Raw genomic sequence first — 27906 nt, 5'->3', positions numbered from 1 at the left:
GGACAGTCAAACCTGTTAAGCATTGAGTCTTTGATCTCCGCTGGGAGATATGCTCCATTGTCTAATCTTGACGAAAATGATTGACTCTTTGCTGGGAAGGTTTTATGTAATATAGGGGAAAAGAGGGGCTTTGCACCAGCTGATATAGGTACGGAGGTTTCATCCACTGCGCAGTGCTCTGAACCTAGTATTAGTGTTAGAACAACGGCACAAGATAATATCCCATCCAATGCCCAAGCTACTGCGCCAGCCCAGCTTGCGGTAATAAATCCTCATTTGTTGGTCTCCACCTACACTAAGTGTGTTGGTTCGGAACATTGCTGGGCTTGAGTCCCGCTTGTGCATCCCTGACTGAGTGGATTTTATAGATCAAGGGGATGTTTGGTCGTTTCAAGAAACATGGGCACTTTTGCCGGTGTTCCGGGTGGGGTTTTTAAATTTTAGTAAACCTGCTACAAAAGGGCAAAAAGGGCGCCCGGCGGAAGGGCTGACAACATGGGTTCGCCAATGTGAGGGTGTATGGGCTGAGGAAGTTGCTATAGATAGTCCAGATATATTAATAATTAGGATTAGATCTTCTAAAGGCTTAAATATCCTCTTAGTTAATATTTATGTTAGGGGCCTCCAGAGTGGAAGGGTTTCACCCACCCTTCTCCTCCTGGACGACTTCCTTTCTAGTGCATCTGATGAGGGGTATAAGGTCGCGTTGGGGGATTTTAATACATGCTTTGAGCCCCTGGGTACTGAAGATGGTTCCCTTACAGAAGAAGAAGACATGTCGTGGGGAATACCACAGCGCGAGTTACCACCGATTGGGAAATGATCTTGCTTTGCCACATTTATTAAGGGGTTGTGCCTAGATCAGGGCTTGAGAGCAACTAATGGTAGGGTAAGCTCAGACAGGAAGGGTAGGCACACATTCAACAACGGCAGACACAGTAGTCGTATCGACTACATTTTAGTCGATGTGCAGCTATGGGTTGCTGTTGTTGATATGGAAATCATGGAACGCCCCGAAAGTGATCATGACCCGCTTGTATTGGCTTTAAGGGACTATAGCTTCCAAAGGACCAAGAGTTGTGAGTTATATGTAGTCCCAGCTGAGGTTACCCTAAGTAATGATATGAGAAGGGTGCGTTGGCCTAAAATTGCTGTGGATGAAGGGGCGAGAAAGGAGATTCGATCTTTAGTGTCCAGCTCTTTGGAGCTTTTGAACAATTGTGGGTCGCAGGTCGAGATTAATGCAAATCTTACAAGTATACATACCGATCTGTTTCTGGGCCTCAAAAAGCTGTTTACTAAGATAATCCCTAAACAGGTCAGGAAGATGAAGCCTAGAGTAGTCACATGGTATGATGATGAGTGTCGACGGACACAAGGGGACTTGTTTCTAGCAATCAAATCCAAAAACCAGGGACGAATTAGGTCCTGTAGAAAAGTTTACAATGAAGCGAAACGAAAGGCAAAATCTAAATGGGATGAGGACCGGTGGTTAACTCTGACCGAAGCTTGTGGTTATCGAAATACGCAACAGTTTTGGCACCTACTAAAATGGGGGAAAGGCCAGGATGATCACCCTAGCCCAGCATCTGTTGGTCAACAACAGTGGGTAAGCTTCTTTGAGGATCAATTCAGGAGTAACAATGTTGTTTCGGTTGATCTCCCATGCTCCGATTCTGAGGATTCACTCACGTTTTCTATTGTCGAGGTTAGAAATATTATGAAAACAATCCAGAGAGGCAAAGCACCTGGCCCCGATTGTATTCCTGCTGATGTATTCCTGCAGGATCAGGATCTTTGGGCCCCGTATATTTTCCATCTGGTAAATGCTCTTGCTTCAGGAGCGAAGGTTCCAGATTCCTGGTACGGGGCTGAAATCCTTCCAATTTATAAGAAAGGCGATCGCTCGGTTCCCTCAAACTACCGACCGATCAGCCTCATCGATGCGGTGCAAAAAATAATAGCCCGTCTCGTATTAGGTAGGATCCAGGAATGGATTAATGATTTTGATATCCTCACACCTCTGCAAGCAGGTTTTCGGTCCCATGTGAGCACTCTTGACCAAGCATTCCGTTTTGCGCTCCTATATTGGAAGATAGTTGTTTTTGGGAAGGGCAAGCTATACGCAGCCTTTGTGGACCTAAGGTCCGCATTTGACCTCGTTCCTAGGACCAAGCTATGGGAATGCCTATTGAAATTGGGAATGCCTGCTGTTCTTGTGCGACTCTTGGTGAATTTACATGCCCACACCTTTGCACAAGTACGTTGGGGTAAGCCTGGGGAGGTTACGGATAGATTTCCAGTTGCCAAAGGAGTTAGACAAGGGTGTGTTCTGGCCCCTACTTTATTTTCCCTATTTATTAATGGGGTCACCAATTATTTTGTGAACCACCCCACGGATGCTCCTACACTGGCGGGGATGAAAGTACCTCTGCTCATCTTCGCGGACGACACCTTGTTAATATCCAGGACGAGGCAGGGTCTCCAGCAGGCCCTGTCAAGATTTGAGCTGTTTTGCCGCGAGCATGAGCTGGAGGTTAACGTGTCCAAAACAAAGTTTATGGTGCTGAGAGGACCAACCCCAATTGCTGCCAGGGTTACAATGGGCGGTACCACCCTTGAGCAGACTACGCTATTCACATACTTAGGTGTCACTTTTAGTGAAAACCTTAGTTGGAAATCGCAAGTCGAGCTCCTGGCACTAAAACATGCGCAAATAGGAGGAGCTCTCCTTAAAGAACATAAAAATTCTTACACCCGGCCAATCTCCCCGCTTATGAAAATCTATGGCACAAAAATGTTGCCCTCTGTCCTGTATGGAGCAGAGCTTTGGGGCTACAGTAATCTGGATCCCCTAAAGGTAGCCCAAAACAAATCTCTCAGGGCGGCGACTGGATTACCGAAATCCACTCCACGCATCCCGCTCCTGTACGACTTAGGGTGTCAACCAGTGGAAGACCTAGCGAGATTCAGACCCCTAGCATTTTGGCGGCGTCTGTGGACCACACCAGAGCTACAGCTTTATGCCAAAGCATGTCTAGAGGTAAGGGATTCCTTGGGTTCTGACAATATAGGATGGTTTAAAGGGGTAAGATCTACTCTGTGCGCCATGGGGCTTGGTGAACTATGGCATAACCCTGACTCGGCCACCTTTCCTCCCAAAAAAGAGCTAAGAAACCTATACTGGGACTGGGTTGTTGGTAAAAGACATTCGGAAATGACAGGAAGTCCCTTTACAACGACATTTGTTCTTTTGAAGGATGCATCTACCCTTGAAAAATACTGGGATGTCATCACCAAGCCCTTGGATCGCAAACTATTCCATCAATTGAGAGTTGGCTCGCTACCACTGAGGTGCCTAACTACATCATGGGGTAAGGGAGGGCCAGAGCACTGTCCACTGTGTATCAGGCAAGGTGAAAGTGTGTGTCATTTTCTCTTTGTATGCCCCCTGTATGTTGCCCCTAGAAAAAAGTGGCTACGCCCATTATGTAGAAGTCTGGGCACTCGTTCAGCATCTACAGCCTGTAGAATTCTAAAATCTGATCTATCGCCCTTGATAGTAATAGGGGTTGCAAAATACCTTGGTTGGGCTTGGATTCTACGCTCGAGGTTGATTAATTCGCATCAAGGTCCCAGTTAAATAATCTATTAGGTCCGAGTCAGACTGTGTGTTATCCTGTAATAACTGTTTTTTATTATGTTTAATTTTTTAATCTGCAAATGAAGTTGTGTATAAATGATTTAATTCTGTCTTAGTTCATGTTTTTAACTTCAAACTAAATTATTTTTTTAATAACTATGCTTGCACTTTGGAAATTGAGACATAATGTTGGATGTGTAGCTTGTCTTTTAAGATGAATAATCGAATAAAGACTTCTTTTGACTTGACTTGACATTAGCCCTACAATTCCTAACTATGAAATCACAATATTTAGTTCCAACCGTCCTGGTTTCCATTTTTTTATCTTTCCTCCACTTCACTCAGTTGTAACGTGAGGTGACCTTGTGGGAGCAAAAAGCGCTACACAGTTGCAACGTCAAAGAATAGTGCAGGCTCTGCACGTATCATCGAATCTCAACAGGCAACACCAATCCGGTTTGATCGGAGCCAAAACTCTGCCTAGCATGCTACAACTGATGAGGCAGGCACCGTGCAACCAAACCAGCCCAGTGCTCCAGTATTAGCACTGTAGAAACCTTAGTATCAAATCAAATATGACAAGACAAACTGAGAAGAATTTTATTTTTGAACTGATAATATCACAACATGCAGCAATATTGGTGAAACATTATAATAATGGGCTCCAGCCTGTTTTTCGATGTGTGTGGTTTGGTAAATAAAAAACAGAAGGGACTGGCCAGTAAAATACTTCTGTGCTTGAACTGAAGCCTGCTTTGTTCACCTTCCTGAGTGAGCCAGAGAACTTTTCAAGCTTTCCTGCGCGTAGGGTGACCATCTGGCATGGTGCATATTCAGGATGGTCAGTTTAAAATTCAGGACAAAGGCTCAAAATTCAGGACAAAAATTTGGGACAAAACATATGTTTTACAGACATATCAGAGTAGGTCGCACAATAGTATATAAGTGCGTAAATAGACAACGAAATAAGTAAAAGTCAAACTAAGTTTATATAAGGTTGGGACAATCGTGCACTTCACAGTTTTTCAGTATGCCCGCAGCTTTGCAAATGACGTCATCAGGCCCTTTCTGAAATCAAGATTTGTGCACGAGAAGGCACACCACATGCTGTTACTGTAATAGGACCCATTGTCATTCTATCTGTGATAATCGTCTGCAGTCTCAGAATGACAATGGGCCAGTCCACAGTCTTTGTAACTGTGAGGTCCTGGAGGGGCTGTTGCAGGCTGCCTCAGTCTACAGATGAAAAGATAAGTGCGAGAGTCCCCGAGTGGAAACTTTTAAACTCATGGGGCCTCTCGCAGGGGAACAGAATACCTTCCTGATATTCCCCGATTTGATTTTAGTATGATGTATGTAAGGCGTCCGTAATTTGGGATCCCCAAATTAAGGACACTTTACAGACATCATACTAAAAAAAGGGATAAACTGTGAAATTTACGGACGGTTGGTCACACTATCTAAGTGTCTTACACGTCAGACAAGCGTGGAGAGGTTGTGGCCTAACGGCCAGAGTTGCTGACTTTGAAACTGGGTAACCGGGTTTGAGTCTCGCCATCGGCTCAACATCCTGGGATTCTGGGAAAATCCCTTACTGTAAAAATGTAAACTCAGTATGCGTAAAGCGCACAGCTACCCGGAGGCATCCCGGCACGCTGGGGGCCGTCGGGAAGATTAAGCGAGCTATTGCCCAGAGTCAAATGGTGCTGGGCTGACCTGCCTAGGGTGACCAACTGGCATTGGTGCAAATTCAGGACGGTGAGTGTAAAAATTCAGGACAAAGGGTCAAAATTCAGGACACAAATTCAGGACAGGAGGTCAAAATTCAGGACAAAACTTCAGGACAATAGGTACGTTTTACAGACACATCAGAGGTCGCGCAATAGTATATAAGTAAGCCCAGCCATTTCCAAACATATTCAACCATTTGCAAACCTATCCATCATGTATCCTTCCATCTATCATTTCACTCATCCATCCCTTCATCCATCCCCTCATCCATCCTTTCACTCATCCTCCATTATCCATCCATCCATCCACCCTTTCACCCTATCCTTCTGTACACTTATCAATCCACTCTTCATCCCATCCATCCATTCACTCATCCATTCAGCCATTTACCCTTTCACCAATCCAGCCATTCTTTCACTTACTAATCCTTCCACCCATCCACTCTTTTAGCCATCCACCCATCCTCCCTTTCTCTCTCCATTGACCCTTTCACTTAGCCATCCTTCCTTCCATCCATCCATCCATCCACCCACCCATCCATCCATCTACTCATCCACTCATGAATCCATCCATTGACCCTATCATTCATCCATCTATCATTTCACTCCTTCACACATCTATTCATCCTTTTGTCCATCTACCCTCCCTTTCACTCACTCATCCATCCTTACATCCACCCTTTCACTCATATGTCCATTCATTCACCCTTGCACTTATCAATCCATCATTTCACTCATCCACCTACCCACCCATCATCCACCCAACCATCCACCCACCTACCCACCCACCCACCATCACTCATCCATCCTTTCACCCACCCACCATCCATCCACCCACCCACTCATCCATCCATCCATCCTTTCACCCACCCACTCATCATCCTTTCACCCACCCACTCATCATCCATCCATCCTTTCACCCACCCACTCTCCATCCATCCATCCTTTCACCCACCCATCATCCATCCGTCCTTCCCCTCATCATCCATCCATCCTTCCCCTCATCATCCATCCATCCTTTTCCCTCATCATCCATCCATCCTTTTCCCTCATCATCCATCCATCCATCCTTCTACCCACCCACTCATCATCCATCCATCCTTCCCCTCATCATCCATCCATCCTTCCCTTCATCATTCATCCATCCTTTCACCCACCCCCTCATCATCCATCCATTCCCTCATCATCCATCCATCCATCCTTTCACCCACCCCCTCATCATCCATCCATCCACCCTTCCCCTCATCATCCATCCTTTCACCCACCCCCTCATCATCCATCCTTTCACCCACCCCCTCATCATCCATCCTTTCACCCACCCCCTTATCATCCATCCATCCTTCCCCTCATCATCCATCCATCCATCCTTCCCCTCATCATCCATCCTTTCACCCACCCAGCCATCCATCCCCTCCATCCCCTCCTCCATCCATCCATCCATCCATCCATCCTTCCCCTCATCCATCCTTCCTTTCATCCATCATCCATCCTTCCCCTCACCCATCCATCCATCCATCCCATCCATTTATCCTTCCTCCTATCCTTCCCATCCATCCATCCATCCTTCCCCTCGTCCATCATCCAGCTACCCTTCCACCCATACACCCAGCTATTTACATTTTCTCTCCATCCTTCCCCTCACTCATCAATCCATCCATCCTCTCTCATTATCCATTTATTCAATCTTTCATTCATCCATTCACCCTTTCACTAATTCATCCAGCCATTCACCCATCCCTTCACTTACTCGCCCACCTTTCCATATTAATTTTGAGCTAAGCCTTTATGAGAAGAGGCCCATCAAGAACTTCACCCTCGCTGCAGGGGCCGTTCCAGGACTGGGACAGAAGCCACCCAGGGCGGAGACAGGATCCACCACAGGGGGGGACAAGAGCCATCACAGGCGGGGGTGGACTGGAGCCACAACATGGGGGGGCAGGAGCCATCACAGGCGGGGGTGGACTGGAGCCAAAACATGGGGGGACAGGAGCCATCCCTGAGGGGAGGGCAGAAGCCATCACAGGAGAGTGAACATGATGGGTGGGCACAGGGGTGGGCATGCAGTATTCTTGGGCTCCTTGCCCCCTCCTGCACAAGACAACGAGAAGACAGGCTCTCTGTCCAAAATGCCATCCCCCACTGTGATGTACAGTACTTACAGGAGATACTCTAAAAGAACTGATTGAACTGATTTTCCTCCATACTTTGTTAATCAGTGTGGGTGCGATTGTGCCATTTCTTTATTGTATTACATTATAGACGGCATGTTTGAAGAACCGAGGTTTGCTTATAATTTAGTGACAGTAATTAAGCTCGGTGAAGAGCCTCGGTGTAATCAGGGGTGTATTGTGGCCGAGTCTAGGATGTTTGGGGCCCTGGGTAGAAATGGAATGTGTGAGCCCCCCTCTAAATAGCAGAGACATGATGCATTCAGGGCTGTTTGCATGTGAATGGATGCCCTGCTCCTGAACCTGCAGCACCTCCCTCTCAGTCACCTTCGAGCACCTCTTAACAGCTCATCAAGGGCTGGAGGTGTGAGGGTTGCCATCCCGCTGTGCCTCTCCAATGCTGCTGAGTATCTGAGGAGCTTTGGTGCAGCATCAGAGTCAAGAAGGGAGGTGGGTGCAAGCTGTGCCGGCTTTAGGGTGGGGCAACCGGTGCCCTGATAAAATGACGGACAAATGGCGTCCGTTAAAGAATCCTTCACGGACAACGGAAATTACGGACTGTCCGTGAAATTTACGGACGGTTGGTCACCCTAGTCACCTGCCACCGGTGCCGGGGATCGAACCGTGAGCCCCAGCGTCTGTCGCCCTGGCCGCAGCGCCACAACAATGAATGTGCTCTTAACTGGTGCTCATCACGTAAAGCCCCCCCCCCTCCCCTCCCCTTAATCATCATCAATCCACGCCCACAAGAACTGAAGTGTTAAAGCAATGAATGGCCTGTCATGGGGAACATCTCACACACACGGAACAACGTGAGCGCCCTGTGCACTTGATTCCTGGTATCGCAAAAAGTGGGCTCCTTAGATGAAGTCTTTCTCTATATCACGTGCACACAGCTCACCACCACAGATTCATTCTCTGTGTTCTGCGAATCATAATAAAAAAACGACTACAACTACCAGAATGCAACTGGGTTGTTGCTGGCTGAATGGCTGAGTGAGCGTGGGATGGGATGTGAACTGTATTTCTAAATGTTAAACTAATAATTAAATAATGTGAATTCATCATTAATACATTTTGACATGTTTTGATATCTCAACTTTGGTAAAAAAAAATTGTCAGTATGCCAGCTTCTTAGGTGTTTATTTATCTGTGATGTATAGTGCACCTTGATTCTGACAGGTAGAGAAGTTCTGTTCTGAGTAGTTGACCTTTGTAGGGGTCTGGCTGGAAAGAGTGGCCGGAGGAGTGACACCTGCCTCCTCCGGCGAAAACCTTCCCCGGGGAGATCTTCTGGATCAATGTCTGTGCTTTGTCCAGTGCAGAGAAGATGGCAACAGATTTTCCCAGTTCATTTACAAAGGGCTCACGAAATAAGTTGCCTTTAGCCACTGCTCCTGATTAGAACAGATCCACCAGTTTAGGATCTACTTTATTCAGTAGGGAACATTCCTCTTCAGAAACTAGTACCCACCCTGGCTCTCTCCCCCCGTCCCTCAGAGTTCTATTCCCTCTACTTAGCGCTTGGACGCCCTTGGGCAGCAGTCGCGCTTTACAAAACCCCTTTCATTCATTTCATTCATTCATTCATTCATTCATTCAATGTCTCTTCTCTGCCGACAGGGCACATTTGGCGTTGCCCAAAAGGCACCTCATCCTCTGTGCCCTTCCTGCCACGATGTCTGTGGGAAGGGAGGGTCCTTGGTTATTTTGACTGTTCTGCCAGTTTGATCATTTTTTTCAGTGAGCCTACAACGTCAAGAAAATTGTCTTGACATTCTCCCCAGGGGTGGTTGATGCACTTCTTGGGGTCTTTCAAATACCTTGCAAAACACCTGCACAGTTTTGGATCTATGTTATTGGTGGCTGCCAATTTTCCTCCCAAAGCTAGTCAAGGGCAATCCGCCAGAAGGAGGCCTCGAACTTCCTTGTCTTTGGGCTGGCGAATTTTACAGCCCACATAATCCGCCACTTTCTGTTCTGGGAGCTATTCCGAGGACCGAGGAGGGTAAATACCGTCCGTCTCAAACATGTTGATCGAGGTGTATTCCCCTTCCAAGGACCGGATGCATGCGAACTGGGGTGCTAAGGCCTCACAGAATCCTGATCGCCAGAGAACCCTGCATTGTCTGTGTCACACCTCCAGATCGGGGAACCTTTCTTCAGGGTAAAAGTTTAGTGAGACAGTGTTGCCAATTTCCCGGGTAAGTCTTCCTCCTGGTAGAGTAAGTTTTTTAACGTATGCACATTCTTATGGAATGCCCCTCTCAGACAATTGAAGCCTTCCAGGTGTCTTCGCTAGGCCCTCCCGCATGTCCCCGGAGATCCCAATGCCACCAGAGATCTGGAAAGTCAACTTGCCTACCCTTTCCTGCAGGTGTGCCTGCTAGCTATAGCCTGAGAAAGGAGCCTGTCCGCCCCTGCAGGAAAGCGGCGTTGAGGGGGCCATTCCTCCTCAGAGGCAAGTTCAGGCATAGTCGTGGTCCCCGGTAGGAATCAATAGAAAAACAAGCATTTGCAATGCATCGGTCTCGTCGGCGTAGGAGATGATGTTGAGGTTGTGCTTGCGTGCGATGGCTGCGAGGGGGCTCATGTAGACGTTGAAGAGGGTGGGGCTGAGCAAGGAGCCTTGAGGTACGCCGCAGATGATCTTGGTGGCTTCTGCGAGGAAGGGCGGGAGACGGACTCTTTGGGTTCTGTCGGAGAGGAAGGAGGTGATCCATTCCAGGGCCTTTCCTTGGATCCCGGCGTGGCGGAGGCGGTTTGTCATGGTGCGGTGGCAGACCGTGTCGAACGCAGCCGAAAGGTCGAGCAGGATGAGGGCGGCGGTTTCTCCGTTGTCCAGCAGGGTCCGGATGTCGTCGGTGGCCGCGATGAGGGCGGTCTCGGTGCTGTGGTTCGCTCGGAATCCGGACTGCGATGGGTCGAGGGAGCCGTTCGTCTCCAGGAAGGCTGTCAGCTGTTTGTTGACGGTTTTCTCGATGACTTTTGCAGGGAAGGGGAGGAGCGAGATGGGGCGGAAGTTCTTGAGGTCTGAGGGGTCTGCGGTGGGTTTCTTCAGGAGTGCGCTGATCTCTGTGTGCTTCCAGCTCTCCGGGAAGGTGGCGGATATGAAGGAGTTGTTGATGATGTCCCGAAGTTTGGGTGCGATGATGGAGTCGGCTTTGTTGAAGATGCGGTGTGGGCAGGGATCGGCTGGGGAGCCCGAGTGGATGGTGTTCATCGTGTGGGTGGTATCTTCTGTGCTGACCTGAGTCCAGGCGCACAGGTTGGTGGTGGGGGGTGTAGGTTCGGTGGTGGGGTACGAGTTCTGAGCGCCGAAGCTGTCGTGTATGTCGACGATCTTACGGTGAAAAAAGGTGGCCAGAGAGTTGCAGAGGTCTTGGGAAGGCGTGATGTTGTTGTTGCTGGCGTTGGGGTTGGAGAGCTCTTTCACGACGTTGAAGAGTTCCTTGCTGTTGTGGGTGTTGTTGTCCAGTCGTTCTCTCAAGGATGACCTTTTGGTGGTGCAGATCAGCTGGTGGTGTTTGTGGGTGGCGTTCTTGAGGGCTGTCATGTTATCCGTTGACTGGTTGTGGCGCCAGGCTTTCTCGAGGTCACGGCAGGATTTCTTTGAGTCTTTGAGATCGTTGGTGAACCATGCGGCTTTCTTGCTGTTGAGGTTGCTGGGAGGGTTTTTCAGTGGAGCAAGGGTGTTGGCGCAGTCGGTGATCCACTGTGTGAGGTTGCGGGCTCCTTCGTTGGGGTCCGTGGTGTTGGTGGGAGGGTTTAGGCTCAAGGAGGTGGTGAGTCGGTCGGTGGTGATCTTGCTCCAGCATCTTCGGGGGGTTTGTTGAGGGCAGTGGTGGGTCGTTGTTTTCCTGAAGTTGAAGTGTACGCAGCTGTGGTCGGTCCAGTGGAGCTCGGTGGTGTGGCTGAAGGAGATGTGGTTGCTGGAGGAGAAGACGGGGTCGAGCGTGTGGCCGGCGTAATGGGTGGGGGTGTTGACCAGTTGCTTGAATCCGAGGTTGGCGAGGTTGTCTAGTAGGGCGGTGGTGTTGTTGTCCTGGTCGTTCTCCAGGTGGAAGTTGAGGTCTCCTAGGAGGATGTAGTCGGGGGAGGCGAGGGCGAGCGGGCTGATGAAGTCTGCGATGGCCTCGCTGAAGTGTGAGCGTGGTCCCGGGGGTCTGTAGATGAGGATTCCTCTGAGGGTGGTCTTGGGGTCGGTGTGAATCTGGAAGTGTAGGTGCTCTGCGGTGGCGAGGGTGTCGTCGGTGTTGGTCGTGATGCAGATAGTGTTTCTGTGGGCGATGGCGATGCCTCCTCCGGTCTGGTTGACCCGGTCCCTCCGGATGATCTTGTAGCCGTCCGGGATGGCAATGGCGATGTCGGGGGCTGAGGAGGCGTTCATCCAGGTTTCCGTGAAGAAGGCGACGTCTGGTGCCGTTTTGCCCAGGAGGTCCCATAGTTCGACGGCATGCCTGTGGATGGAGCGGGTGTTGAACAGGATGCACCTGAGGTGGTTGTTGTTGGCGGCTATTTTGGCTGGCGCGGTGCAGGACCGAGTGCAGGTGAAGTAGCAGGCGTGGCAGGTGAAGGCTCAGTGGGTGCGTTTCGGGGTGGCTTGGTAGCAGGCTGGATGTCGGCAGGTGTTGAGTGCGTGGAGGGTGACGGCGTCGTAGCTCAGTCGGGTTGGCTGGCTCTGGCGGGGTCCAGGGGTTCTGGCGCTGGGCGCGGTCCAGGCGTGGACGGGCGTAGACGGGCTTGCCTTTGGCACGCCTTCGGCGCTCAATCAGCGTGCCCGCTTCGCATGGCCGCTGCGCCTACGCGCGGTCCCTGCGAAGTGGGAGGGAGGAGCAGCTGGGAGGCGGGAGCGGGGCGGCGAATGGGGATCGGGAGACAGGAGAAGGGGGCGGGGCCGCAGGAGAGCAGCGGCAGGGAGCAGAGGGGGGTTGGAAAGAGCGGGAAAGCGGAGCGGGGGAGAGCGAGGGCAAGCCTGGGCAAGCCTGGAGAGCGAGGGTAAGCCTGGGCAAGCCTGGAGAGCGAGGCCAAGCCTGGAGAGCAGGGGCCCTAAGGAGAGGCGGCAGCAAGAGGGCCAAGCAGGCAGCGGCAGCAGAATCCAGGCACACGGGGGCCGTGCGGTAGTGGAGTGACCGGGTCAAGGGTCATTGAGCAATCAAGGGGTGATTGCTCCTCATGTGATATCCTCCAATTAATTTCTTCTTCTGGGCGACTTCAACGTCCATAGTGAGAACCCTAAGGACCCAGAGGCTGCTATCCTTCTGTCCGAGATGTCAGCATTAGGCCTGAGCAAAACAATGACGCACCCACGCACATTGCAGGCCTTACGTTAGATTTGGTTCTCTCCAACTCACCAGAGATAATCTATGAATCAACCAACCCTCTGATGTGGTCAGACCACTCGATAATCGAATTTGACCTTATAGGTCCCCCTGAACTAAGAGAAATCCAGTAATACTGACTTACAGACAGTGGCACAAACTAACACCCACTCTTTTCCTTGAAGTATTCATCCCCCCACGTCAGCCGGCCTCAGACACAGCGGACAAATGCCTGATGGTATTGCAGGACACAATTTAATCCACTATTGACGCTCTAATCCCCATGAAAAAATCTTCTATGGTTTCCAAATGCATCCAGACCCCCTGGTATTCATCTGAGCTTCGAGCAGAAAAAAAGTCAATGTAAAAAACTTGCATAATCCTCACCTCCGAATCCTGGCATAGGATGTCAGACTTCATTCTCATATGGCTGAGAAAAATAGTGTGAATTTACAGAAAATATGCTCTCATTTTAGCTTCGGGAGCATCTTCCATAACCTCATTGGGAAATTCATGAGAAAACAGTTTTCTCTCAAACATGAGTCATGAAATCCAGGCAGAAGGCTTTTTCACTGGGTAAAATCACCTTAGAGCACACCATAATTTCTAAAATTAGTATGGTGCCATCAAAAAATGATTTATAATGTAACTAAAATTTGTTATCATCCTTTACATGTTCTCATTTTTGTGACCCTCGACACCTGTCATTCACTTCTATCGAATATTGAATTACTTTACACCAAATTGCAAAAAGCGTGATCTCAAAAACAAAATCTACCTTTCTACCTTATTTGGTGTAATTCCGACCAGCGGCTCGGGCTGGAGGCTTGTCTAAAGATTCTGAGAATTAACATTGATATGCACTTCTTTTCCCACCCCCTTTTGCTCGGCCCCTGTTTGATGGATCTCCCTGAAACTTTCCATGCACAAGAACCAACTTGAAGCTTTTTTTGTTCGGAAAATGTCGTGAAAATTCGAAAGGATGATGGAATCCACAGTTCTGTTTTGAGGTCATACTGATGCCGGCATTGAGTACTTCCCTCACTGAGCCCTCTTGTAAACTTGTGGGCTCAGAGAGGGATTTGTGCTCTAATGTTCCAGAGCAGTCATGATGGAGTTTGCAGTAACAGAGGTTGAGTGCTAATCCTTCCAGTGTTGTAGGGGAATGGTGACAAGGTTTATACTGGCAGGGACTGGGTGTTGCAATGATGTGTTGGAGGAGGTGGCAGGAATATCCCAGTTAAGAAATTATTTATCAAGTATATACTCGAGACCCCACAAGGAGCAGATTTTACCTGTTAGTCCTGCTCAGCCTGAGCAAACCACCACTCCTAGAAAAACCACACTGTGGCCCTCCATGGAATCACATGAAGCACGCTGGCATTAGTCAGCTATCTGCCTTTGAGCACCCAGATCCTGACATATGATATTAAAGGTACTTTTGTATATCGCTAGAGCTTTGACTGTTGTGTATGAACAGTAACTCACACTGAGCTCTAGTCCGCAGCCGCTGCTCTTAATACTGAATCTTATTTCAAATACAGGTCTTATGTGATGTTCATCCTTTGTTCCTGTAGCTGTCATTGCTCTTTAATACAAAGATGATGTGTGGTTATTACAGGTGTAATCATGTGAAGATTCGGTGCCCAGGGTTGGTGGTGAAGAGTTATAAAGGTAAATATCATTGTGATGATTAGCTCTGTATATTACTGTTCATGAAAATGTTATGGCATGGTATGCCATGATATGGTGGTATGGTATGTTATTGTATGGTATTGTGGTATGTCATGGTATGGTGGTATGGTATAGGATGGGATGGGGTGGGATATGATGGAATGGCACAGTATGGTATGTTATGATGTGGTGGTATGGTATGGGATGGGAAGGTATACATGGAATTTGATGGGATGGGATGGCATGGTATCAATGGTATGGAATGTTATTATGGTATGAGATGGTATTGCATGTGATTTTATAAGATGAAAGGGCATGATGTAAGATGGTATGCAATGCTATGGCGGTATGGGACGGTATGGTGTGGTATGGTATGATGGCATGGCCTAGTGATAAAGTCTAGTAGGGTATGGTGGTATGGTATTTAATGGTAGTGTGCACTCAAGTCTGGGTACAATTACTTTTGATTTGTATCTGCAACCTTTGTCTTTTCTAGCTTTTTCTAGAAATTTACTTCACCCCATTCTTTATAGGTGCTGCTGCATTTCCTGGGTTTAAAACTTTCTTCACCTTGGACATTCATGCTAAGTTTATTGGAAATTCAGATGCGGTAATTTCAAACCTCAAACTAATGATGCTGCTAGGATTGACATCTGTGGGAATCTCCATTATTACACTATTCTGAGATTTTCACTCTTGAATGGGGAATTGCCTCAGAAATTGGTATTTGCTGCATAACACATTCTATGTTCTCTAGTGCATCTACACTGGCCTAGCACATGCACGTACACCAATCCAGCGCATGGACACAGTTACTAAGATTGTCTCTTTTGCTAACGTTCACCCAACCACACTGGGCACATCTACACTTACTCACATCTCTCTCTTTCTTTCCCTGTCTGTCTCTCACTTTCTTTTTGTAGGTCTCGCCTGGCATTGGAGATCGCATGTTCTCTTCGCCAGCCAGAGATATTGCAATACCAAGATTTCTAAAAGGGACTGTAAGCCCCGCCCCTCATTTCCATTGGGTAGCGTCAGCGTTTATGGTAAACACTGGCTTCCCATTGGAAAGAAGGGTTTTTGGTTGCCGCCCTGTCCGTTTTTTGGACAGCCCCTCCGGACACCATCACCTGCTTTGCGGCTGTCGTGAAGACTTTTCTTATCTGCTTGTTTATTTAACAAGCAGATAAGAGAAGTCTTCAGCACAGCTGTGAAGGTTCACGGGGAGGACAGGGGGATCCCGGCAGACTTTGTGTTTTTCTGCCGAAGCAGCAGCGTGTGGGTTCTCTGGAAAATGTGATTTTAGCATAGTTCCTCTGCTTGTGTGTACAGGTGGAGAAATGCCTGAATGTACAGATAGTGAGACAAACACGTAGACGGACAGAAACATACAGCCATATCTCGTATACATGCCCACATTTCCGTCCGTCTGTTTTTGTGCATCTATTAATGCTGGGATCTGGCTCCCCGTGTGTAGGTGACTGCCTCCTTTCTTCCCCATGAATGCCAATCTTCACAACTAAACCCGCACACGCACCGTGCCTGCCTCCCTCTGCAAATACAGCTACCTATATGAATGCTGTATGGAAACAGTATATCAAAGAGGGAGCTGCCTATGCTGCACCTACAGGCAGACATAGGCATGTCTGTGTGATTGTGTATCTGTTTCTGTGCGCGAGTGTAACTGCGCGTGCCTTCCTCTTACCTTACATCCATATGAACACACATGTGCATGGCCATCCCTCCCCCTACCACCAGATCCCTACGCACACACCATCTGTATGTCTTTGTACACCCTGTCCTGGCTGCCTCCCTGTGTGCCTGTCCACTTGGCTCTCTGTCTCTTTGTATCACATTACTATAGAGCAGGTCCTTCTAGACAGCCAGTTGCTTGCCTGTGTGTTTGTACATTTGTGATGACAGCAGGGATGTGGAATTTCTATAGCCCGACGCCCAGGACATATTGTTTGGGGTCAAGGGCAACAAGTTTTAATGTGTATTTTGTCCTTGGGACAAGTTGGCCTAACCCCTTACAGCACACACTCTTTGGCAGCCAGTTTACAGTAACACATTATAGATCAGGGAAGAGCAATATCTGCAGTTAAGGTAATAATTGTGTACGTGTGTTAATGAAGTTCAAACTTGAATTTATGCTTCATCAATCCACAGCCTTTATTATTAGGGCGAGTGCTCTAAGTAAATGTTGTGAGCTCGGACTGTACTACTGACAGTGGTTGCAGTATAAAAATGTGTACACACGTTTTCAAAGTTTAGCAATATGAGGCTACGTATAATGCTCCCAGAATGCTCTCCGATCAGATGCAAATATTTGCAGAGGCTTGAAAGTAAGCTTGAGGAGTCTTTGCTTTCAAAATGAAATGTTCACAAAAAAATGCAAGTAGGTAAAAAAACATTTGGCTAAACTACTGTAAAAATGTAAGTACCATTTATTTGCAACATCATTTAGTAAAATGTGTTGATGTATGCAAGAATATTTCAAATATATTCATAATGGAACATTAGTGCAACCAGTTTCAATAAGATTTTGGGAAACATAAAAATAAACATACATTGGCAAAGCCAGCAGGTCTAAAATTGATAGTGAGCGTTTAAATTTTGTCAAGGTCTGGCTTAGTTTGGCATGGTTTATGTAAAACCAAATTGGTGTGGGAGCTGCCCGCTCCTCACCATTATATAACATTGGCAAAAGCAAAAATAGTTTTAAGCCTCAAAAAGCACACATTGTCACAGTAGTTCCTGGCACTGAACAATTGTTGTGTGCCGATATGCTCCTTGTGAAAAAGCAGAATGTGGTCACTCACAGTGAAGCCAGCTGCTAGACAGAATTTTAATAAACGCTAAAAGCCATGGTTAATGCCAGACCTAATTAGGGGCCCAATTATTAAAGAGTCTCAAAAGTGCACCCATGGTATATGTCCTTGTGTTAAGTGCAGATATACAACTTTTGTGAATTCACAAACCGTTACAGAAGTAGGCCAAGAAATAGTACTCCTAGAAATTATTTGTGAACTGCATTTTAGCATAAGCAAAGATGCATGTGTAGATTTGGCTCATGCGAACATCTGAGTGTTTGCAAGTTCACATTCCCTCCAACCACTTTTTTCCCAACCCTGGAAGAAGTTTCACACCTGCCATGGTCAGAAGCTAAGTTTCAACATTTCTCAGTATGGGAAAACATTAGAGAAGAGTTGGTGAAAATCCTTAAAACATGGAAGTCAGTAGGTTTGCACAGACTCAAAAGGGCATTCCAACCCTGGAACTATCACCACTATCTTCAGCCCCAGTATGTAGACCTGCGGAAACGTGGCAACATAACGGAATGGCTAGTATTCAAACCCTACCATGGTATGCCATAATCAGAGAGGCTATATCAGAGATCTTATATAATGAGATTGCTGCCATAATTTGTTGCTGCATTACATGACACAAAAGGGACAAGTGGATTTTGTTATAGGACAAGTAGATTTGTGAAGCAACCTGCCCCATGGACAAGTAGATATTTTATTAAATTCCACATCCTGTGTGTGTGTGCCTTTTTTCATAACCTTAGTCCGACCCTGTCCGTCTATTCCTCGGCTGTGAAGAGCTCCCTGTGTGAGTAGGCCCTTCTCTATTACCTCTGTCCCCCCACACAAAGATGCGCCAACATTTGCCAGTTTCCCCTTTCCTGTGGGTGCTGGATCTACTCACACACAGCGCTGCCTCTCTTGTCTTTCTGCTTGTGTTTCTGCACCTAGCTGTGTCCTTATCTCTTCTCTCTACCCCTTCGCATCAAACACACCCGGTGTGTTTCCTTTGGGCCTGTTTCTGCGCGGTTTTACATACGTACACTGTGTTTTTGCTTTTTCCTGCTCCGCAATACGTTTTATTTGCCCATGCTTGCTACTGTCTATTCTTACCAAGTCTGTCTTTCTTGTCTATCTCCACTTATTATTTGCTAGTCTCTGCAGCTGCATGTACTCTTGCAAACAAGCGCTCCCTCCATCATCATGAGTCAAGCTGCCCGTGTGTCTGTCTGTCCGTGGTATACGTACCCCCACACGCACACATACACAGCTGCTCTGGTTGCCGATCTGCTTTGCCAGTCTATAGTCTGCGCTTATATACTATCAATCTGCGCGCTGTTACAAAGATTATCTTCTTTGATTTCTGACCTACACAAAGCATGTTTTGCCGCTACGTCTCCCATGCAGCTTAACAACTTTGCTAATGCTGTATTTAATCACAAAAGTTCCCGAACAGCATGACAAGGATTTGCACTCTATCTCAAGCGCCATTTTTCCCAGCCCCACTCCACAAGAAGCTGATGTGCACAGGCATAGTATATAAAATACACGTGCACAGTTTATGGCCTGAAAGGGTAGGCTGTGTTTCATTTGTAAGGCACAAACTATTATTTCAAGCACTGCACAGCTCTACAAGTAAATCTGAAACCGGGAACTTCACTACACACCACATACACTCCATAACACATGGATAAAACACATTGCCATTTACAACGCCATTTACAAAGCCAATAGCTCTAAATTAAGCAAAGACCTATTGCATTTCCAATGCTTGTCTTCTTCTTCTCTCCCTCCATTATTCCTTTCACATGTCTGGTACAAATTCCATGAGAGTTGATCTGGCGAAATGTGTGACTTGTAAAGATTTGATGCACTCATCCTACATGTGGTAAAACCGTCACAGTAAAGTGAACGTTTCACATGGAAAATGCAATATTCACGCTTAATTGGGAATAGAGAGTTTATTATGTGGCATGAGAGTTCTGCAAGATATTCTGGCTCAGTGTTTCTGCTTGCCTCATGAACCTCAAACTCTTCCTAAATGGTCACTCGTTAAATTTTGTTCTTGCTTTGGTATGCACAAAAACTTGTGTGGTAAAGGCACAAATATCTGAGTGGGAAAGGCATGTGTGGTAAAGTCTGTGGTAAAGGCACACGTATGTGCATGGTAAATGCATGAATGTTAAAGGCTACGTGGTAAAGGCATTGTGTGGTGAAGACTTTGTTGTAAAGACTTTTTACCAATGTCTGATGCAGTGTTCTGTATCGTGGTTTGTGCAGTGTTGTGTGCGATCTAGTTTCTTTTGCTGCCTAGCGCAGTGTGCCATCCAGTGCAGTCTAGTACAGTGTACCCGCAGTACTAGACGGCATGTCTATTATGATATGCTTTGCAGCACAGTTTACTGTCTAGTACAGACTTCTGGTGTGTGAGCTGTGCTGTCTACTTGACTGCACCATCAGTGGGCTTTTTAGTACAGTTTGCTGCTTAGTACAGGGTCCAGTTTAATGCATTATGCTTTCCATGTACAGTATCGGCTAGGACAATGTACCACCTAGTACAGTATTCTGTCTAGTGCATTGTGCGTTCTAGTGCAGAATGCAGAGTGCGGTGTGCTCCCTGCCTAGTATAGTATAGCATCAGGTTCTGTAGGGTCACTAGTGTAGCACAGTATTGTGTGCATTTCAGTGTGGCTTCCAGTATGATGTGCTTTCTAGTACATTATTGTGTCTAAAGCACTGTGCTGCCTAGAGCAATGTCCCTTCTAGTGCAGTGCGCCTTCTGGTACACTGTGTTCTTTTGTGCAAAGTGTGGTCTAGTGCATAGTGCCTTTTAGTACATTAAGCTATCTAGGACATTGTTCCTTCTAGTACTATGTGTTGTGCTAACTTCTTAGCTCTCAATGCTGTCTAGTGCAATTTGTGGTCTAGTACTAACATCTAGAACATTCTTCTGTAACATGCAGTGTGTTGTCTAACACTGTGTGCTATCCATTACAATTTATTATATGGTGCAGTGTGCCATCCAGTATATTCGGCTTAATGGAGCTGTGCACAATTTATTATAGTCCATTATCAGCACTCCATGAGAGTGCATGTGTTTTCCAGCTGTCTCTCCCATGTACTTCTCTTTCATATTCTGCTATGTTACATGTTTCCCTCTCTTGCCCATGTGTTTCCACCCCCTCTATGTGTCTCACGCATCTTTGTGTGCTACTCCACCACGTTGCTTCTACACTTCTGTTCTTCTGCCACAAGTGATATCTTCCCCAACCACTCCCCATTGTTTCCTTCCACATTCCTGCTCCCCCAGGCTATCTCCTCCCATTTCCAACTTAAAAGCACATTTGAGCTACTTCTATTCTATTTTTTTATCTACTATTCCATCTGAGTTCTGTAAACATAAACCATTTTGTAGGCATGCTTAATAGCACCTTCCATTTTGTAGCTTTCCATAATGCTGCACAGCATCTTGATGCTGTTGAATAGCATTGTTAAAAGGTTTTTGTAAAGAGGCTGTAAAAACAAGACATATTGTCTTTGCCAATGCTTGTTATTATTTTGCTACTTTTGCTGCAAAGACATTCCAGGCATTTACGACACATTCTGAGCTACTCCTCAACAAATCCTGATCTGATGCTTCCCCTTGTATATGATGGTCTCTTCAACTGTATTAACTGTATTTGTAAAGTTGGGTATTTTACTATCTAGCTCATCTTACTCCTCACCTCCAAAAAATGTCTGAATGTGTCCTCCAAAAATTGAAGAAAATGTGACAAGCAGTGCAGTGCGTTACATTGTGATAGGAAAGTGAACCCATTTTAGTTCACATGGATACTAGGGAGCAATTCTGAGTGTACAATAAAAGGAGAGAGTTAAGTGGGACAGAGTTTCTTCATAGTTGGGCTCATAGACAGAGGAGCTCGGAGGTCTTTATCAATGCCAGATGAGGTGATCACAGAAGAGAAAATATTTGAGTTCCTTTCTGAACTTCGAGAGTAATGTGGCGAGCCTGAATTCCAGAAGAGGTTTTCTTGGAGGTCCTGGTGCGTATACTGTCTCCAATTCTCATTCTTGCATTTCTCGATCTGAAGTCTTCCAATGTCATGATTTTCAAGCAGGTGAATCAGTGGATCTGTTGTTACTGATTTGTAAGTTCAAGCCTTAAAGTCTATGCAGTCTTTGATGGACAGCATTTGCGGATTCATCACTCTCGCAGTGATGTGATTTATATTGAACCCCGTGATGAGATGGGCAGTGGCAGATTGGATGCAATGCCATGGAGCAAATGCGGAGTGATGGAAGCTGGTGAGTAGGACATTGCCACCACCCAGGTGAGAGAAGATCAGGGCTTCTGCCTTGCTTCTTACTCAGTTAGAGCTGTGATTGAGTTCTTTAACCCCTTACCTGCTTATGACTGAACCACGCAATCATGAGCCACGGACAGCGTGTTCTCATGACGGCAGGGTTCCGTCATGTGGCTGCAGCTTTGTCCACGCGGCATTAATTCCCAGCCTCTGCGGGCAGATTAATTAGCGAGCGGGGCCATGACAGAACCACGCCGCCATGAGCACACGCAGCCAAGGGGTTAATGTCTCTTGGGAAATGAAAAATGTATCCAACCAACCACTGTTCCCTGTAAGGTGACCTTACACTGCTGCACACAGAGGAAAATAATTAGAGGGAACATTGGTCGTCGCACCCACATGTGCGGTCTGGTTCCTGGCACACATAGCCTTGCCTGCAGCGCACAGAAACCTTACACTGCCGCACACAGAAACCTTACACTGCTGCACACAGAGGAAAGAAATTAGAGGGAACTTTGATCTAGAACATTGTGATTTGCTGTCTAGCCTTGTGTGTTACCTTGTACAGTATTCAGTCAAGTGTACTTTATAGTGCAATCTGCTGTCCATTACTGTAACCTGCCTGTTGTCCTGCTCTGTCTCAGGCAGTGTGCTGTCTATTGTACTTTGCTGTGGTATGTAGTGTACTGTTTAGTGAAATGTGCTGCCTAGCTCTTTGATACCTTCGTTCATTAGTTTGCGCTTTATAAATTGCCAAATCAATCAATCCGTGTGCAGTGTAATATAGCATCTACTATAATGTGCTCTGTAGTGCAGTGTGCCATAAAATACAATGTACAGATGAGTACGTTGTCCTGTCTAGTGTAGACAGCCATATAGTACAGTGTACCTCCTGGTACAATGTGGTCTCGTGCATAATGCAGCATGAAGTTTTGTAAATGGAGACACCTAATACAGTGTACTGACTAGAACAGTATACCTTGTAGTAGCTGTCTGCTACACTGCACCATCTAGTACAGTGTTTTCTCTAGTGGAGTGTATTGCTAGTGTAGCTACTTACTATCCCTGAGTACCTGTTTGCTTTCCCTATTATAAATAGTGCAACCATCTAAGAAGTGTTGGTGCTTTTCCTTTCACATTAAAGTGCTGGTGCTCTTCTTTTCCCATTAAAGGCTGGTGCTCTTCTTTTCCCATTAAGGTTGTGCTGCTGCTCTTCCTTTAACATTAAAGAAGTGCTGGTGCTCTTCCTTTCACATTAAAGGCTGGTGCTCTTCTTTTCCCATTAAGGTTGTGCTGCTGCTCTTCCTTTAACATTAAAGAAGTGCTGGTGCTCTTCCTTTTCAAATTAATTAAATGCTGGTGCTCTTCCTTTCACATTAAAGGAGTGCTGGGTGCTCTTCTTTCCCATTCATGAAGTGCTGGTGCTCTGCCTTTAACATTAAAGAAGTGCTCATGCTCTTCACATTAGGAAGGGCCTTTGTTCTTCCATTTCAAGTTCAAGAAGTGATGGTGCTCTGCCTTTCACATTAAAGAAGTGCTGGTGCTCTTCCTTTCACATTAAAGAAGTGCTTGTGCTATTTCTTTCACATTAAAGAAGTGCTGGTGCTGTTCCTTTCACAGTACAAGAGTACAGGTACTCAGTGCATGACAATAGCGACCCGTTTAATGCTCTGGTTAATTTGAATACAGTCTGCATGTTCTAGTGCAGTGTGCCACTAGTACAGTGTGCTATCTACCACTGTTTGGTAATTAGTACAGTGTATGCTGCACTATCCAATACAATGTGTTGTCTAGCACTGTGTTTGGCTAATACACACAGTGTATGGTCTTGTGCAGTGTACCGCATAATACGTGCAGCCTGTAACTGTGTTGTGATTGGTGTAATATGCTGTCTAGTTTAGTGTATGTTGTAGTAAAGTGTACTCTTAAGTGCTGTGTGCATCATAGTTTAGTATCCTCTGTAGTGTACACTGCTGTTAAAGCAGTGTGCTACCTGCAGTGTAGAATGCTTCAAGAGTGGTAATATGATGTAGTGTAGTATGCGTCATGTGTCGTAGTGTGGTGTAGCGCAGTGTGTAGTGTAGTATGTAATACATAATAAAACTTGACTCACACACTACTTTTTATGTGGTTTGTAACTAGAGTATACTGACGTTATTGCGTTGCTGTCTGTTAGTGATGTGCAGAAAGGTGTCTAAATTATTGGGAATTGCACTCCCTCAGGGGGGTGGTGTCCCTTTGATGCACTGCCGAGTACAAAATGGAGGACGGTGTTCACGTCATTCTTGATTTGTAATGACCAACTTTACACAATTTCAATATTTTATTCCATATTGAATTTTCTCATTCATGTATGCATTCAAATACCAATGTGATTCATTTTTCATAAATTTACATATGAAGTGTATCAATAACATCATTATTCATCCCACGTTGTTATTCAGAATAAGAGGGAATAAAATACTGAAATTGTGTACAGTTGGTAATTAGAAATCAAGAATAACGTGAACAGTGTCCTCTATTTGGAACTCGGTATTGTAGTATGCGTCATGGTTCTTAGTGTTGTGTATTGTAGTTTGTCATATGTGGTGTAGTGTAGTATGTCATGTGTGGTAGTGTGAAGTGTAGTATGCTTCATGTGTGGTAGTAAGGTCAGTAGTGTAGTTGTTTGTGGTATAGTGTGGAATGCTTCATGCGTGGTAGTGTGATGTAGTAAATTATGTGTAATTTGTGGTAGTGTGGTGTATTGTAGTTTGGGTTATGGGTGGTGTAGTATGTCTAATTGATGCTTTTGGACCGCGCACTCCTTTAAATTAAACCCTATTTTGTGATATTTTGTTAGATTGTGGTAAGTTTGTTCCTCTTCTGATCCCAGACGTGTGTAAATACTTAGAAAACAGTTGCACCGTCCACATGTGGAAGCGTCCCTCACTTGCACTGCTGAGGTTCCAAATGGAAATCAAATCTCAGCCAGGAACCAATTTTCTGAATTATCAAATATATTCAGTTATTCAATTCAGTATATTTTTGTTCAAAATCAATTTCTCATCATGACTTTGAGTTCACATCGAATTTCATTAACACTCCGTATGTATTCGGAATATGTGAGTGATAATCCATTTCTATGTGTGTCCCCAATGCATTTCAGGCATGCTTCTGCTCTTCGTCAAGGGGTACATTCCTAAAAACAACAAATCAATTAGGCAAAAATGAAAAGACTGCTACGGTGTGGAAACTAGACCATCACCAGAGATTCAATATGTGACTTGTCTTGTGTTTTACTGACCTAAGCTATTGGTTAAGTCTACGTCAGTGACAGACCAAGGTGTCTAGTGTACCTATTACAGTGTAGGTGAATATTTTGAGCAGGTATGTAACGTCTAAGCATTATGGTTAACAATGGTTGTATCCTGTTAGCAGGTATTGTGTTCCATGCAGCTTAAATATATATCTCATGCTTCGTTGTGTGATAACCGTGTCTTTTAATATGCTAAAGCAACCGTGGATTCTGGATGTATGACGTTACAACGCATACTTTTACCACGCATACCATTACAACGCGGTTTTTACCACGCATACCATTACAACGCATAGCGCTTTGGGGTGCTGGATAGTGAATAGTTTAATTTACTATTTCAACTCCGGTCCCCGTGGACACTAGGGAAGGTTATTGGATAGTAAATTAACCTATTCCCTATCCTAGAGCGCCCCCCAGCGCAATGCGTTGTAATGGTTTGCGTTGTAATGACCGCGTTGTAATGGTAGTGCGTGGTAAAAATTTCGTTGTAAAGGTTGTATACCGTGGATTCGGTACCATGATCTTATAACCTTGCGGTCCCCGTGTAGGGTGATTTTTTAACATAGCGTTTTACATGGGGCTAAAATATTCCACTTGTACTCTATAATGCACTTTGAAGTGACTGTTACTAAATTAACAGATTGGAAGTTAGTGAAATCTGAAATACCTTAATGCCCATTGCGATCTCAGGACTTCACGTCTTGTTATCAGTGTGTGCGGTGTATTTGCAGACTGGTGCTTTCAATTCGGCTTAAGGCACAGAAAGTTATATTTATAACCAGGTTCTTGTTGTTCAAGATTTCTGGCTCCTGATCACTCTCTTGGATGTGGCTGAATTGGCGTTTACTTCCTCCTTACCCCTCCTGGTTTGTTGTTTCGTAATGGGCCTGTCACTAAAAAAGGAACACCAGTTGCACTTAGTGATGTGGGTATAACGTTTACAACGCAACTTTTACAACGCACTACCATTACAACGCAACTTTTACAACGCAACATCCATTACAACGCATACATTTACAACGCAGTCATTACAACGCATGACACTACAACGCATACCACTACAACGAATACCATTACAACGCAGTCATTACAACGCATACCATTACAACGCAAAACTTACCATCCAATATTTACCCTACTGTTGCACCCCCTGGAGTTAGAATAGTAATTTTAACCCCTACACTATCCAATATTTTTCCTACTGTTGCACCCCCTGGAGTTAGAATAGTAATTTTAACCCCTACACTATCCAACACTTACCTTAATTGTAATGTAATGTAATGCGTTGTAATGGTATGCGTTGTATATGTAGTATGCGTTGTAGTGGAATGCGTTGTAAAGGTATTTTTAAAGAATTCGTTGTAAAGGTATGCGTTGTAAAAGTATGCGTTGTAACGTCATACATCCGTGGGTATACTTGATGTCTCAGTCTGTGGCTTACTTGCTGGGCTCAGTGGATCACACAGTAGATTTTGTTCGGTTGCTCTCTTGTTGAACTCAAAATCGCTATCTGCTGATGATGTCTCAGTATCTAATGATCTGTTTTGAGGTTTGTTCTGTCTCCTTTTCATGTAGATCTCTGCCCAATTGTATACCTCTCCCAGATTGTAGTTGATGGTATCACACTTGAATTTCCTAACTTTTCGTTTGTTAATTTCTTGGGTGTGTCGAGACAATTGTTCATTGTGTCATGTGTGGTAGTGTGATGCAGTAGTGTAGCATGTGGCAAGTGTATATTATGCCTCAGGTGTGGTGTCTAGTATGCATCATGTGTGGTAGTGTGGGGCAGTGTAGTATGTTGCATGATGCAGTGTAGTAGAATGTCCTGTCTATGTAGTTCAGTGTGATGTTTGGTGTAGTGTGTGCTCTAGATGAATGTATGCTTTAGTGTAGTGAGCAGTCTAGTGATGTGCGCTTTCTAGCACAGTGTGCTCCTTCCAGATGTGATTTAAATTAATTATATTAACAACAGAAAGCAGTAATTACAGCCTTTTTTGTGCCATTAAATCTCTAATTATAAATCTCTTCTCTGCAGTGATGGTCACTCTGGATCCTGACACAGCTCATCCACAGCTCCTCCTGTCTGAGGGGCAGAGACGTGTAAGAGGCACAGACACAACCCAGCCCCTGCCAGACAACCCCAAGAGATTCACGTCCTGTCCTTTTGTACTGGGGAGAGAGGGGTTCACCTCTGGCAGACATTACTGGGAGGTGCAGCTGCTGAAGGAGGGGGTCGCATGGCTTGTGGGGGTCGCAGCAGAGTCTGTGAACAGGAAGGAAGACTTCACATGTTCACCTGAAAAGGGAGTAAGGGCTTTATTGGGGTGGAAGAGTCACTACAAAGCTCTCACCTCCCCTCGGACCCCTCTGTCCCTTCATGATAAGCCCTTGAAGCTGGGGCTGTATCTGGACTATGAGGAGGGGCGGTTGTCCCTGTACAATGCTGACTCCATGGAGCTTCTCTACACCTTCCCGCAGGCTTCCTTCACTGAGAGGCTCTTCCCGATCTTCCGTCTCTGGAGTGGAGCGGAGATGAGACTGGTGTGAGCTGCAGAAAGCTTCAGCCCTGAATCCCTCCCACCCCCTTCTGAAGTGATAATATGATCAGGAGCACAACCAGAGATGCTATTAAATTATAAAACGCTCCATTTGTTGATTAGTCGCTTGGGAGGAGCTCAGCTATTAGGATGCTTAGTTCACCTTTAAATGACTCCTCTGCCCCTGCAGTTGTTACAGTGCCCCCATCAGGATTGTTCTCTTAGTGACAGATATGGTGTCTCCCATTAAACATGCAGCCCTCTGAATTGTCATTATTAATAAATCATTGTCCCCTTATTACGGCACTGACTTTTGTCCCCACATATCCAAGCCTCTAATTTAGTAACTAAGATCATCCAAAAATACTGGTGTATATTGAATAGTGGATCCTTACTATATCACGTCCTATGTTTTCTCACAGAC

General features: G+C 45.8%; 1 protein-coding gene across 1 annotated transcript in view; it reads left to right on the top strand.

Moving 5' to 3' along the window:
• LOC144754212 (E3 ubiquitin-protein ligase TRIM11-like) overlaps positions 1-27689 on the top strand; it is a 154703-nt gene extending 127014 nt beyond the window's left edge. The window contains exons 5-6 of the mRNA XM_078641798.1: positions 14484-14536; positions 26981-27689. Coding sequence (XP_078497924.1) covers positions 14484-14536; positions 26981-27492 — 565 coding nt within the window. The 3' untranslated portion in view covers positions 27493-27689. The remainder of the gene's footprint in view (positions 1-14483; positions 14537-26980) is intronic.
• Positions 27690-27906: the final 217 nt, after the last annotated feature.

The sequence above is a fragment of the Lissotriton helveticus genome, chromosome 5_1 (assembly GCF_964261635.1).
Source record: "Lissotriton helveticus chromosome 5_1, aLisHel1.1, whole genome shotgun sequence".
NCBI lineage: Eukaryota > Metazoa > Chordata > Amphibia > Caudata > Salamandridae > Lissotriton > Lissotriton helveticus.
The sequence above is the reverse complement of the archived record's forward strand: the minus strand, read 5'-3'. Positions and strand labels throughout refer to the sequence as shown.